The sequence below is a fragment of the Heloderma suspectum genome, chromosome 2 (genome assembly GCF_057233095.1).
Source record: "Heloderma suspectum isolate Gila_16-S chromosome 2, 16-S_ref, whole genome shotgun sequence".
NCBI lineage: Eukaryota > Metazoa > Chordata > Lepidosauria > Squamata > Helodermatidae > Heloderma > Heloderma suspectum.
The window spans coordinates 43,548,445-43,563,442 of NC_139459.1; the positions used below are offsets into that span (position 1 = coordinate 43,548,445).

Consider the following 14,998-nt stretch of genomic DNA (forward strand, 5'->3'; position numbering starts at 1 on the left):
AAAAATATGGCAAAACAAATCAACTTACAATATTACTTAAAATATCCTGCTACACTTTGTATTGTGTCTGAAGGTCAGATGAAGAAGTTTCTAAATCATGAAATGGCGGAGGCATGGCTGCACGTAAAAATGCGTGAGATTTCTGTCACAACCCCCTGAACCAGAATCTTTAAACAAGTTTTGTTAACTGCTTGTGTTTAGTCTATATGATCCAAGCTAGGTCAGAAGAAAAATGATTATACATATATTTGTTTATTCTCTTTCATCTTTCTTTTTTTCTTGCTTTTCTTTATATTTTTTATTTCAAAATAGATATGGTATGCTGTATTTAAATTTATTGTTTGAGGGTAATTGTGCACATGCATTTATATATCTAGTATAAAATATATTACTGATTGTTGAAGGTTTATTATAAGTTTTATTATTATATAACACTATATTTCTTTTTATTATTATTAATATTAATCTAGGCTAGTGGGAATGAACTGTAGATCTGTTTCTTTGATATAAGATTGATGATATGATATTGAAATGTAAGGTTGTTTATTAAACTGTAAGATTGTTAAAGTTATAGATACAGTTTTTAAAATAGAATTGCATCGGAGGCCGGGAGGTATTGGAGTTTAAACTTAATTCTTTAAACGGGAGGGAGAGGGAGGGGGAAAGAATCTTCTTTTCTTTTTCTTTACTTCCTTTCCTCCTCTCTTTTCCTTTTATTTCTTTTTCCTTTTCTTTTTGTTATTGTGGTATCCTCATCAAAATATCGTATTGCTGGGAAATTGTAGTATTGATCAGGTTGCTGGTATTTTTGGTATTGTTTATTTCATTTATAAAGATAAAATAAATAAAAATATATTTTTTAAAACTTAATTCGTGTTATGTACTAGTAACTTAACATTGTTCAGGTGAGCCAGAGAAAGGGTTTTGCAAGAAAGGGAGATGAAAGGTTTTTGAAAATTGTGTAGGTCATAAATTTTGTAATAGACAAATAGGGTGTTTGCTGAAAAATGCAGAATGAAGAACAAGGCTGCCATTTTTTCAAATTTGAGAGTGGAAAATTTGACAACCTACATTTTCAGATTCAGCACAGTTTTTAAATCAAGAAACACCAGGTTTCCACTAATTCCTGAAAATGCCCTCAACCAGTTTTCTAGAGGCCTTTCCAGGATTTTGAACTAGTCTATATAGAAAATTGAAGCAGTATGTGCTGATGGACCTGTTTTTGTACATAGACTCTGTGTACTGTGGTCTTCTGGGTTATGGGTCCTGAGTGTAATTCTGTTTGTCACTGCCTGTTCCTGCATCTGGATTACTAATAGTACAAGTTCCTGGCTATTTTCTAGGATACACAGTTTGTTGAATCCAGATATGTGCTAGATATTTGGGGGGCCTAGGTAGTGATCTGATGGCATGGGCTGTAATATGCTTGCACCCATGGACTACTTAAATGAGGGATGCATGACCTGCAAAATGTATTGATCAATGCACAACAATGTTCCTATGTAAGCAGGCTTCCTTATTTGTGTCAACAGAAAGGGTAGCTTCCATATATTCTCTTACAAGGATGAATCTGTCTCTTCCATTAACATTTAGTGCAAAGCCTCTGCAGGCAGAAGAACCCCTGTAGCTGACAAGAGATGGTTGGATTGTGGTTTACATTTTTAAGGATTAAGGGTGCAATCTGTTGCATGTTTAGACAGAAAAAAAAGCCCTACAACTCCCAGCTGGGAGTGCTGGGAGATGTAGGACTTTTTTGTCAAAGCATGCATAGGATTGCACCCTAAGTCTGTTGTTGGTGTCTATGGTGTGGTGTGAACTTTAGTATCCATACCACTTGGATCCTACTACAGAAACCATATGATCTTCATATCATATGATCCTCTGGAAGTCTTGGGATCTGAGGAAAGCTACTTTGTTTTCACAGTTTCAAACAGCAGCACATACCTTAATATAGTTTCAGAAGCTCCTTAAATACCACAATTATTACAAAAAAAGACTATTATAGAATATAATACAATGTAACAGGCTCTAAATCTAGCAAACCAGGCTTCGTAAGACCAGCTGTAACCCTTGCTGTCTATGTAAAAATGTTCCTGTCTCCCAAACTTTAGAGGTATTTTTCTTTTTGTTCTCTCCCTGCTTGGCCTCATTGACTTGCCATATCTAGAGGCAGATAGTTTTCATTCCTTAATGAAAACACCACACCAAAACTAATCTGTAAGTCATTTTAGTATTGTCCAGAAATTAATTCTGGAGTGTAAGTGAGGGTGAACATATTTCTTCTCTTCTAGCGTGTCAACATTCGGTACAAGGACATATTTACAACCCATGGATACACGTCAGTATTTATACTGCCTTAAACCCAAGCAGGAGTTTGCAGAGAAAGCTGGAGTTATTAAAGGCGTAACAGTTATTGGGAAGCTCGACATAGTATGGAAGACAAACCTGGGAGAAAGGGGGAGGTTGCAAACCAGTCAGCTCCAAAGAATGGTAAGTCTTTTCCAGAATATTCACTTCAGTTTGATACTCGGTTATCTTAAAATTTCCATACTACGAGTGGAAGGGAAAGCATCAGTGAAGAGTTTGTCTGCTGACTTAATTTGCACTGAATTTGGCACACATTTGTTACACAACATAAATAAATGCTCCTAGATTTCCTGGGGGCTTTCAGAAAACACTTGTTGCCCTGCTAAGAACTAGTGGGTGTTCCTCTGCAGTACCTTAAATAACGATTAGTACTAAAAGTCATGCTTTAGGCTAATATATGAAGTATGTGCTTTTTCTGACTTGTCCCCCTTTTAAAAAAGTAAAAATAAAAAATAGAAGTTACAGAAAATACATGCCTTTTGAGATGATGCATGTGGTGATGGCACTTAGCTTAGGTGTCTTTAAAAGGGTTAGACCAGCCTTCTCCAATGTGGTGCCCTGCTGGCTGGGAATGATGGCAATTGCAATCTAACACATCTGGAGGGCACCAGGATGGGGAAGCCTGGATTTTTCAGTTCGTGGAGGGTAGATGCATCAGTGGCTAATAGCCCTGACACCTAAATGGACCCTCCATGTAAGCAGCTGTATATGATACCAGATTCTGGGAGGCAAATGGTGAAAGTGCTTTGGTTGTATGTTTCCCAGGGATGACTAGCTAGCCACTGGATTAGGTGGACCTTGGTCTGATCCACAGGATCCACAGACCAATAAGAACTATGTTCTTATTGATGATTTTTCTGGGATCATATGTATGGGAATATAGCTCTATTAAAAAGCCGATAATCCTACTACCTTGTAGTGTAGTCCATCAGGAACATTAGCTGCATGAGAACCCATTGAAACAAACTGGAGCTATGCAAGTGAACAGCTGGGAACAACCTGTGTTGTATGACGCCCATTTGTTTTAGTGAGGATTGGACATGCAATGTGTCTGGTGACTTATGCACTCTTTAGCGAGTACCTAGAATTGTGTTGTCTTCTTGAGTTATTAAAAGAATATATTTAAGATTGCTCCTATTCATAAAAACCCCAGTGAGAACTGTAAATATTTCAGTCTAAATATGAAGTTCATAAAGTTACATTTAACTTCTTGAGAATTTCATTCCACAACTCACTAATGCTACACGGTACCTGTCTTGTGTTTTGGTAAACTTTTAATGCTTTCCTAGGCCCCAGGTTATGGTGATGTGAGGCTTTCATTGGAGACCATACCAGACACAGTAAACCTGGAAGAACCTTTTGATATTACATGTAAAATAACAAACTGCAGGTAATGAAATGACTCCCCCACCCCTTGTTGGGTTTCTTATTATTTCCAGTCAAAGGGGGGAAAGTTCTGTAGAGATGATTCACCCAATAAGATTTTAGTTGTTCTAAAAAAGTATCTACATCCAGGCTTTTATTTAAGACTCCATATACTGAAGGAGAGAATACATATATGCTTTTAAAAGTTGACTCAAATGGTTTTTGTTGGGCCAGCTGGTTTGTAGAAATGTTTTTGAAAATGAACTTACTAAGAGGCAATTAGAGCAGATTTTTAGAAATCAAAAAAAAAAACCTGGTTGGTTTCTTTGTTTTTTAAATGGGGAGAATAGCGGGACTTTAATCAAATGTATTTGATGGAGGAGGTGTACATCTGCATCATAAGATGCGCATGTGTGCACACACTGCTGGAACTTTGAACTGAGTCGTAAGATGCATATTTTTGTATTGCATTAAGACCATTTTTAAACTATCAAAATTCAAATTCTTTTTTTTTTTTTTTTTGTAATCTACCCTACTGCATCGTATTAGGCAGTCACTATGCTACAAGAGTTGTGAGGATAAAATGGGCTGACGATGTCATGCACCACTCAAGAGTTCCTTGAAAGAAAGGTGGCATAGGGTGAGAGAAACCTGGTATGAACTGGGCTTTAGAAAATAGGAGATCCATATTAATTCATTATTTTTTCAATCTAGCAGTGAAAGGACCATGGATCTGGTTTTGGAAATGTGCAATACTAATTCCATTCACTGGTGTGGAGTGTCAGGAAGGCAGCTGGGCAAACTGCACCCCACCTCATCCCTACACTTGACACTTACACTGCTGTCATCAGTACAAGGACTACAAGTAAGGTCTCCCTCCTTAATATATAAATAAACAAATACAATGTTAAACAAGTGGCTTCTATTTCAGTTTGGATGCCTAGTTTGTCTCACACTAGATTAAAATGTGTGTCGATTCTTTTTCTCTCCCATTTTAGAGTGTCTCTGGCTTAAGGTTAACAGACACCTTTTTGAAGAGAACATACGAGTATGATGACATCGCACAAGTCTGTGTGGTTTCTTCAAAAATAAAAGAAAACTGAAAGAACCCTTCTGTTTTAGTATTACCTGTTTGGGATATTTGGACCAACTGTCTGAAAACGACATGACTGAGCCAAACTGCATCCATCTGTAATGGGGGGATGAAGTGGTGGATGGCGGGTGGGGATATTTCCTTATTTAACTGTTCCTCTGGAGGTCAATCTGGCATCTTGTTTTTTAAAACCGTTGTAAAGAGCCAACCATCTGTATTTTAATCTATTTTCGAAATAAAGCCCTTTAGCCAAATTATGCAACTGTGTTATATTTCTGTACAGCTCAGTTTGATACTTATAATGTAATTTGTAGCACCTGGATCAATCCTGAATGGATACATTTCACATAATTCTGTACACGGGAAGAATGCAAGTTAAAGAACACAAACTTGTGTTACTGGAAAAGTAACAGATAACCTGATAGCCACTCCCGTGCCCTATGTTTTAAGGCAGGATTCTGTAAACATAGACATACACAGTATTGTACAGGTGCTTTTTGTGATAAATACATTGGGGATTTAACTCTATGTACATAATAAGAGGTGGGGAGACAGGTAGATTTAGGGAAGGAACAGGCAAGTGGCACAATTCAGAACATGAGCCCTGAATCAGACCAAAGATTGATCTAGTGTGGCATCCTCCATCCAAGTCCCAGTCCAACACTCGAACTGCTACACCACATTGGCTGTATTAGTAAAGACAGCCACAAAAGGGGTGCACAGCAGATTTAGTAATCAAAGCATAAGCATTCAGGCTCCCCCTGCATTTTGGGCTACAGGGAAGGATTGCTGCAGGGCTGTGTCACCTAAAACTCATTAGGATCTTGAGTGCTTATTCTGTTTTTGTTCTACACTAATTTTCAGTGCACCTTTTTACAGTCTTCCTTGCATCTGTGTTTGCCATGACTACTACTCCCTTGGGGCACTGCATGCAACTTGTAAGGCCCTGCTTCCTACTATCTTTGTCCCCAAGGGGAATAGCTCATCTATTTACAATACTTTCATATCCTGCCCTTCGGTTTCAAATGACTGTGACTTAAAAATTTAAAAAGTAAATAATCAAATCACAGCAATCTAAAAAACAGAACAAGGAGAAGGGATAAGCAGATTGAAAAAAATAAAGGCTGGGTAATTCAATAGGATGAAAGATGGGAGCGGTAGCTGTGCCTCCCTGTGGAGAGACTTCCACAAATGGGGTGCAACCTCTAGGAAGACCCTTTCCCTGGTTACAACCTGCCTTCCATTGCAAGGCAGCAGCGCCCAAAGAAGGGCCTCTGGGTATGATCTCCATATTCAGACCAGGTCATGTATGCATAGGTGGTTCTCTAGCTATTTAAATCCCAAAACATAGAGCTTAAAAGATAAAGTCAGCAGTTTTCACTGTGCTTGGAAACAGATTGGCAGCCGGTGAAGCTGTTCAGAAGTGGCATGGTGTGTTCCATCCTACTGATTTCAATAGTCTATCAGCTTATTTTTTGATTTTGAGAAGTGTTTAATGACAGCCCCACATACAATGCATTGCAATAGTCTAGTGGCCAGGATTTTTAATAATGCTAAGGGCACAATTCTATTCATGTTTAGACAGAAAAATGTCCTACAGCAAGGTATGGCTGGCTAGGAAATGCTGGGAGTTGTAGGACTTTTTTCTGTCTAAACATGCATAGGAACCAATTACCTGGGAAGGTAGTGGGCTTTCCCACACTGGAGGCATTCAAGATGAGGCTGGACAGCCATCTGTCGGGGATGCTCTGACTTGTATTCCTGCATTGAGCAAGGGGTTGGACTCGATGGTCTTGTAGGCCCCTTCCAACCCTACTATGACTCTGTGATTCTAGGATGGCACTCTAAATGCTAAATGTGTTAATTACCTTTCTAATGGCAAGATGTCTTTATCATCACCAATAACTTTTTTTCTGAATGGCTGATGTTAATATATTGTCACTATCTGCACTTTCACGATTTCATTTCCTTCTGATCTAACTCTTTACCCACCCATCCCACAATTTCTTAATATTTACGAGTGCTGGCTGGCTGGAACATGCTGGGAATTGTAAGACTTTTTTCTGTCTAAACATGCATAGGATTGTGCCCTAAGGCAGTGATGGGGAATGTGTGGTCCTTCAGATGAAGTTGGACTGAAATTCCCATCATCCCTCACCATTGGCTATGTTGGCTAGGGCTGATGGGGGTTTCAGTCCAACAACATCTGGAGAGACACATGTTCCCCACCACGCCTTTAATGTGTCACAAGGCTCTTTGGATTTGCTGCAACAGACTGACAAGGTTACCCCGGTGGAAATGGCCAGGGTGTGTCCGTCCAAGACGGTCGCAGCTGATGGAAGGTGCTTGATTTCACTTGGGCAGAGTCCTTTCTCCTCCCCACCACCCCAAAAGTCTCTAGATTTATTTTCATGTTTAGGATGGATTATCTAAGTCTGCAGAAAAGCTGGGTAGCCCACTTGAAAGAATGTTTGTCTATAAATCATTACTATAAGCAGCTCATGGATCATATGTGGCTTTTAAGCTACAACTGAGTGGTTGACAGAAAATACTGAAAATTCAGACTTGCAGATTTTTTTTAAAGGTTCTTATTCCTGTTTTGCTGAAGTCTGAAAATATGGTGGAAAAAAAACAAATCCAAGGGATGTTTTCAAATATGCCTTTGACGTGTAAATGGCTATATGACTACTAATCATAATAACTATATATTACCACCAGTATCTGAGGCAGTATGTCTCTGTATACCAGTTGGTAGGGAACATGAGCAGGAGGGTGCTGTTGCACTCACATCCTGTTTGTGGGATTCCCACAGGCAGCTGGTTGGCCACTGTGTGAACAGAATGTGGACTAGGCCTTTGGTTTGATCAAGCATTGTTCTTCTTATGTAAAGAGTTGGGAATAACAGAAAGGTTTAACCATACCAGGCTCTGACAGATACTACTGGACCAAAGTGACTTCTGATACTTCCTACCATCTTTTGGGTTTGTTAGTGAAATCTACATGTAGAACCAGAGTCAAGGACTTATACTTTGAAATCATTTGTATGAAGTTGAAACATGTTAATAGTTTTTATATTGGTTTTCTTTGTTTTTAATACTGTGTATACCGCCTTGGGATCCCTTGCAGATGAATGAGTTTATAAATTTTAGAAATAAACTAAATTGAGCAACCTAAAAATCAGCCAGTTGCTAGTGTTATTTGTCTTAGAGATCCTTTGCTCTCTTATATACATTGTCATTTCCTGTACAAAGTGAAATTGTTTTTGATTCTATGTATGCTGAAGAAGCCTTCCCAAAACATTTGCTTGTGGGAAATTGAAATCTGTAAAGGAAATTGACAACACTCCTGTTGTTGAGATAGGTTGATTAGTACACGAATCTGGATTGTTGTGACATGCAATCTGTGCCAATACCTATTGCAATTTTCACTTCTACAGTGAAGGAAGTAAAATAACCAAAATGAAAGTATAGTTTTTGATCCACACACTTTCAAGTATATTTCCTGATGATAACTTAAGAAGTGGCCTGCTGGATTAGAACTAAACTGCAAGGCTCTTTCTTGCTGAACATCTGTACACGGAAGTCTAGTTCTCATTATAGAGATATGCTGCTTCTGTGCAAAGGTTTTACTAGCAGACCATAACCTCTCCAAATAACCCTGGTTTAAAATAACTCACTACAGTTGAGTCCATTACTTCATGAAATAAAGAATGGGAGGGTAACATTAGACAGTGCTGCAAAACAGTGGTAAAAGTATGTTGCATTTTTAAAATTTCCTTTTATTAAACATTCCAAACAACACAAGACTGAACCAGTAGTCATCTATGGAAAGTTGAGAGAATGAATTAGAGTGGAGCATGAAAGCTGAAAGAATGAATTAGAGTGGAGTGTAAATAGTTGCTATCTAAAGTGTTCCTTTCTGAAATGTACATTTAGAACACACTCTGCCTGACCTAAGAGTGTGGAAGTGTTCGTGCTTTGTCACAACACAACACTGCCCGCTATTTTGAATTTTAACAACATCTTTAGTGGGTTATACAGGACATCTGAACAGGTCCTCAGCAAACTGATTATGGGGTAGTAGCCATGAAAGACAGGGCATCTTTGTTCCTATTTCTTAACAGGGAACACAACAGTGGCAATGGTTTAATCAGCACTGGACTATTTCTACCCAAAGGCTTCAGGGCAATAATAATGTATAACTACTGCCATTCATAACAGATTTAAAAGTTAATTACACTGATTAAATTAATGATCTGAATCGTCTGCATCTTTAGCTTTAGACAGCAAGCTTCATATACTGAACTTGGGTATTGTCATTACATTTGCTCAGCAACTCCTCCTAAGTCTGAATTATATGCTTAATGCACTGGGTAACATCTACCCTGATGCCAGTTAACCAGACACCCAAGGGACATGACAACATAGAGACAGGAGGGAGAGAAATCTTTGAAAAGGACTGGTCAGTGGGGACGAAGTACATTCAGAATAAAGGTCTTCCAAAGTGTTGCTTTTTACAGCGAGTAACTGATGAGAGACAACAACACTGCAGTAAGCTGTTGGCATTCTCCCACCACCTCAACATTCCAGAATTCCCTCCTATAAACTACTTTCTGAATATTCTGTTACACGGTTGACTTGAAAGCCTATCTCCTGAATGGTTTTAAATCATTTCTGCAGAAATGTATAACCATGTTCTGTTGAGACTATAAAACAGATACAGTGGAAGGAGATGTGTACTGCAAGGAAGGAAGAGAGGGGCATAAAGACAGCAAGGGGGAAAGGATCCAGAACAAAAGCAGTGCCCCAAAGGGAAAATAAAATACTGATATTAGACCATCCAAGATATACATATTTCAAACTAAGAATTTAAGCATAACCATAAACATACACCACATTTCTGTTGTCTCAGATTTCCTTAAGGCAGTTTCTAATGTGCAACCAGCCCTTCAAGGATTATGAAAGCAGGCAGATGACAACTATAGTTGATACTATGAGCATAAAATTCTTATCATATAAAACATGGTGTCATTCCACAATAAAGTATTTTAGAGCTATTCCCGGTGTAAAATGTCAGGTTTTGTGTATGCAAAAGAGATTCGTTCTGCATATTGCTGGGAGACCTCTCATCCCAATCTCTTGTTCTGTATTCTATACAGCTTCCTCTTAACATTCCTTTGTGCATCTCTTCTGGCTAGCCCTTCTAAAGTCATCCTTCCCAACCATCCATGACAAGCTGATCTGAGACTCCACTGCTCAATCACAAGTCTTAAATATGGCTTTCATAATATCCTTCCGCCATCTCAATACATTCATCTCAGCACAGAACTGTTGCTGTGTTAACCCTGTTTAACAAACAACTGTAACAAAGGAGTTCAAGCATCCTCCCTTTACAGCTGATATATGAGTGTGTTCTAAAAGTTGAAGTAGTGCCTCTTTTAAAACTTAGTAGGTAGTTCATGCTTATCAACCTACAAATTTCCTTGGCTATATCTGCCAAGCTTGTATACCCATCAGCCCAGCCTAGCTTTAGGCTCCTTGTCCAGCTCCTATAGACAGACACATTCATTTCTCCCCCTAGGTCCTGCTCAGTCTCTTTTCTCTCCCTTCTGCCGCATCATCTCAGCCTGTATCAGCTCCACCAATCAGATCCATTACTCTACTCCTCCTTTTCAACAATCCCAGTAAAGCAATGACCCACACTTTGGGAAAAGCAGAATCTTTATAGATATATTGCCAGTTAGGCATGCAATATTGTTTGTACCTCCCACAGCCTTATATGGGGGGGGGCGCTACCCTCCAATTGAGAGTGGCTGCCTTACAGAATATATTTTGTATACTATTTTACACAGGACTGCATGGTCTATCAAACACTATTCCTCCACTGTCAACACATTGGGTGATCTCTTTCAATGCACAGTCTTGGTGCAAAAAATCCATTCTCTCAAAAAGAATGAAATGTCACACACTGTTGCTCATTGATATGAAAATGCTCTCTTATATGTAGAGATTTTAATGTCAACAGTTCTATTTATAGTCCATTTACAAAGGCATCAAAATACATACATAATATGTTCAAATCTGTGTGCAATGAATCTGTTTTCAACAGACAATAAGGAATACACACAACGGATTTCTCATCTCATGTCTGAGAAGAATTACAATGGTGATATTTGCTACAGCTACAGAATGCCTTTTGGAATTGGAAGAACAGCGTTCTGGCATATGCCTCTTTAATCAGGAATGCTCTTCGGTGCTGCCACTGAAAGATCTGCTTCGAACGTGGTTTCGCAGTTGCTCTATGAGCTCTGGGTTTTGCTGCTGTATCTGCTGTGCAAACTGCTGCCCTCTGTATAGAACATTTTTACAAAGATCAGTAAGTGAGAGGAAGATACTACCGTGCAGTCCTCAAAACACAGGAAGGCAAAGCTGAGATTAACTCTGCCGTTGAAAGAAGCCACAATACTAATCAGATATCAGTGATGACAGACACCTGTTCGCCCTGATTTGAGAAAAACATAACATTTAGAAAGGTGACCTCCGTGAGTAGGTAAGGCAAGACACAAGGAAGGCAGCCGTGGCCTAATGCTCACAAGGGATTGAACAGGAAGGCCTGCCGCACATCCATGTCGAAGGAGGATCCATGCCATAGCGGGCCTGTTATTCCTACCATTCCCAGGATCTCCCCAGCATGCAAGCTAGAGCGTTAAAATCAGCCAGTAGTTGGGCTGTTCCATCACAGGGTCCAGGCCCTATGCCACACCAAACTCTGTAAGCCAGCCTTCTCCAACCTGGTGCCCTCCAGATGTATCCAGTGTTCGCCCTACTTAGAGTAGACCCATTAAAATGAGCATTAGAGCAACACTGGACACAACCCAGATTTTGCAGCAGTTCCTCATATGCACCCGAGTACGTCCCTCTGCTTCCCAGGATCAGTGCTGGAGGTGGAGTTCGGGAGCCAGCTGACCACTCGTCTGGTCTGATGAGGAGACTCATCCCTTGAGAAAAGAAGTAGCATCCAGCGGCTGCATCAGAGAAGCCAGCAGCCACTTCTAGAAGGGGAAACTATCTTTTTACCAAAGCACTGCAGGAGGCCAGTGACCACCAGCAGGTGGCCACTGAATGGGTGGCACCAAACAGTGGCCTTCATCCCTTTAGAGTTAGCACAAGGGCGAGGGTGCCACTCCGGGGACCTGTGAAAGGAGGAAGAGACCACTGAAAAGAATATGTGAGAGCTAGGGGGCTCCACAGTCTGTGTGAGAAGCGGGTTGCTGGGCACTGGAAACGCCCTTGAACCTGGCCTATTTGGGTAGATGAAGGGAGAGAAGATTCAAGGGTATCTTACGCTGCTCTCATATTGGCTAGGATTAGTGGAACTGTGGTTTTGCACAGCTGCATTTTAATATTTATGTATGTTACATTACTCTGCCATTTTTTAGGAGTTTTTTACACTGCTGCACTCGTTCTGCAGCTGCTTTTTGCTTCTGGCGTATTGTTCACTGAAATGTTTGATTTACGGTTGTAATGAGATATTTTTGAAATACTTCTTGGAACTAATTGCTGTTGAACTGTTTTGATATGCTGATGATATTCTTTGCTGTCTGTGTTGCTCTTTATTATTTCCTATTTTTACGTGCCACCTTGGGAGCAATTTTTTTGTGGAAAGCGACATGCAAATTAAATGTTGGTGGCAATTATTCCTCCTCTGCAAGCATTGTTTCCAACATTCTTTGGTCACCCTGGCAAAAAAGCTAGAAATCCTAACATGACCCCTCTTAAAACCTCATAAAATTCACAGTTTTCATGAATGTTAATCAGCAGGTAAATCACGTACGCATGTATGAGGCTTGACAAATCGGTGAGGCCACCAACACCTGCAGCAGGGCCCCCTATAGCATTTGTCATCATTCCCGACATCCTATGAAAAATAGATATGGCATTGGGGTAGTGAAATACAGGCATTTTAGAAACATAGTTATTAATTGTTCTACTTTATTATATGAAGAAAAGCAATTAACTACAGGTGTAAAGGTCACCATAACTCTAATTACAAGGGGAAGAAGGTCAATTAGTACAAACCACTGTTAATTTCCCCATGCACAACTACAATTAAACTGGGAGTTTTGTAAAGCACAGCTGTTCTCTTACACAACTCTTGAGTCATTGCAATGGGATTTGCACTTGAGAAATTCCTGATGAATTCTTCTGTATAATAAAATGGTTTGCTCTATTAGTCTGCTGCTCCTGCTTTAAACTACTCAAGTTCCATTCATGCATTACATTGTCCCTGAGATCTCACTATCTGCCATGATTCTAGGGTCCCAAAACAGAACCACAGTCTCCCCCTCCACCCATCCCCAGCGCATAAAATGTTCAGTAGATTTTTGCTCTGGGTAATCCCTGGATTGCTGCTCATTACTAGGAAGAAGGGTACTGAATGACATTCCAGCTCTAGGGTGTGTCCATTAAAAAATAAGGAAAATGTATGCCCATGAAGTGAAAACCTGCAATTCAGAGTTCCCCAGAACAACCTAATCCTCTCTGGTATGCCCAGGGCTTTTTCATCTGTGTCTTTCAGCAGATACTCCATGTTAATACTTACAGTTGTTGAACTTGAGGATTCTGCATTAAGCTTGCTGCCTGAAATAGATGAAATACTTTGAGTTATAATGAAGCCAATGTTTAGCTGGGCCAGCTTGAAATGCCCCACAGCATTGTGAATAAAGGTCAAGGCTTACATTCCACAGCATTGTGAGTAAAGGTCAATGTTTTCACCTTCCCTAAAATTTTGGAGAAAAAACATCTTGTGGACTATGGTGTCTCAGTACTAAGAATCTAATGAAAATTTTTATTTCATCAGGATACACAATGTAGGTCAGTTTTGAAAGGAGCTATATGATCCTTCACAAAACTATTTTCTACAGAAATGTATTCCAAAGACCAGAGAACAGAATTTATGACAGCAAAATAAAAGTATCAGTGGCAGGCTGCTGTGGGATCCTTGTCAACACTAAAAGAAAAGAATACTATGTCAACAGGACTGTACAATGCCTGCCCAATATACAGATGAGAAGAAGGCTCGATGGCCTTTTGGGAAAATAAAATATACTGTCCAAATGGGACATGAAACAAAAGTAACAAAAATAAATGTTAAATGCACTTACCATACTAATGAAGGCAGGATTGTTTATCAAGCTTGCCATATCAAAACTCAATCCAGTTCCAGTCTGAAAATAAAATACACGTGTCAAGCATGTATAAAGTAATACTGGGTTTTACTGAGTTATTACAACATTTGAACATTTGTTTTAATCTTGGAAAGCTAACTTACAGGACTGGACATGTCTCTTAATTTCTGTTCAGCTATTTTCAGATTTGACTTATAAGAGTCATTTTCTGGATCAAGATCCAACGCTTTTCGATAACTGTTAATTGCTTCTTGGTATTTATTCAATGAAGTCAAAGCCAGTCTAATATGAACAAAGGAAGCCAATGTGAGCACAATTTCAGCAAGTATTTGTATTTTCTGATCTAATTCATATTCATTTAAATGAAAATTTTCAATGCTGCCTAAATTCTAAGGAAGAGTAGGATCTAGTTCATGAAAACTGATGCCATAATAAATCGGTTTAAAGAGCACTCCTATGTCCCCTAGACAGCATCTGGGGGAGATAGGATTTTTTGGTTTCCCACCTCTGAGTTCATAGACAGCGCTATGAACTCACAACTGGGAAACTGTGCTCCCCACCCCTTCCCCCTGATAGCTGGGACAGAGAGAGCCACAGCAACTGCCCCTCTGTGCCTGTCCATGCTCGTAACAGGGCATGGACAGGGGAAAAAGGGGGTGCTCCTGGGGGCGGGGAGGGGACTGCGGAAGCTGTTTTAGACAGCTTCCTATGTGTTCTCCAGCCCCATTCCCACCCCCTCCCCAAAGCTGTGCTTAGATGCCTGAAATCGGGCATCTAAGGCAAACTGCGGGACAGCTGGAGCACGGAGGGAATCCTCTCCTCCATGCTTCAGCTGCCCTGCACTGTATAGGCTGTTGCCTCCAACTTCAGAGGAAGTCAGAGGAGACTGTCTCAACAGGATTGTGCCCTTAGCCTTTGAGGTGCTACAGGACTCTCTCTTGTGTTGAGTGACACTATTAACAGAGGGCGTAAATAGAGGGAGGAAG

General features: G+C 39.9%; 2 protein-coding genes across 15 annotated transcripts in view; one reads left to right on the forward strand and one right to left on the reverse strand.

Annotated features, from left to right (window-relative positions):
• The window catches only part of LOC146352140 (trafficking protein particle complex subunit 13), a 40,033-nt gene extending 34,951 nt beyond the window's left edge, over positions 1 to 5,082 (forward strand). For 7 of the 13 annotated variants that reach the window (XR_014787608.1, XR_014787605.1, XM_084833329.1 and 4 more), the window contains 4 exons: positions 2,292 to 2,490; positions 3,657 to 3,757; positions 4,447 to 4,597; positions 4,731 to 5,082. Coding sequence is in view for 9 of the 13 variants with exons in the window: in XM_084833329.1 (XP_084689455.1) it covers positions 2,292 to 2,490; positions 3,657 to 3,757; positions 4,447 to 4,597; positions 4,731 to 4,835 (556 nt within the window). In the remaining 4 variants the exon portion in view is untranslated. The remainder of the gene's footprint in view (positions 1 to 2,291; positions 2,491 to 3,656; positions 3,758 to 4,446; positions 4,598 to 4,730) is intronic. The other 6 variants (XR_014787607.1, XR_014787606.1, XM_084833330.1 and 3 more) reach the window with 1 other exon arrangement.
• A 3,497-nt stretch (positions 5,083 to 8,579) lies between these two features.
• Positions 8,580 to 14,998, reverse strand: part of SGTB (small glutamine rich tetratricopeptide repeat co-chaperone beta) — a 38,354-nt gene continuing 31,935 nt past the window's right edge. For both annotated transcript variants that reach the window (XM_084833342.1, XM_084833343.1), the window contains 5 exons: positions 14,156 to 14,294; positions 13,989 to 14,051; positions 13,427 to 13,464; positions 12,659 to 12,742; positions 8,580 to 11,173 (listed from right to left, as the gene is read on the reverse strand). In XM_084833342.1, the coding sequence (XP_084689468.1) occupies positions 11,062 to 11,173; positions 12,659 to 12,742; positions 13,427 to 13,464; positions 13,989 to 14,051; positions 14,156 to 14,294 (436 nt within the window). In that variant the 3' untranslated portion in view covers positions 8,580 to 11,061. The remainder of the gene's footprint in view (positions 11,174 to 12,658; positions 12,743 to 13,426; positions 13,465 to 13,988; positions 14,052 to 14,155; positions 14,295 to 14,998) is intronic.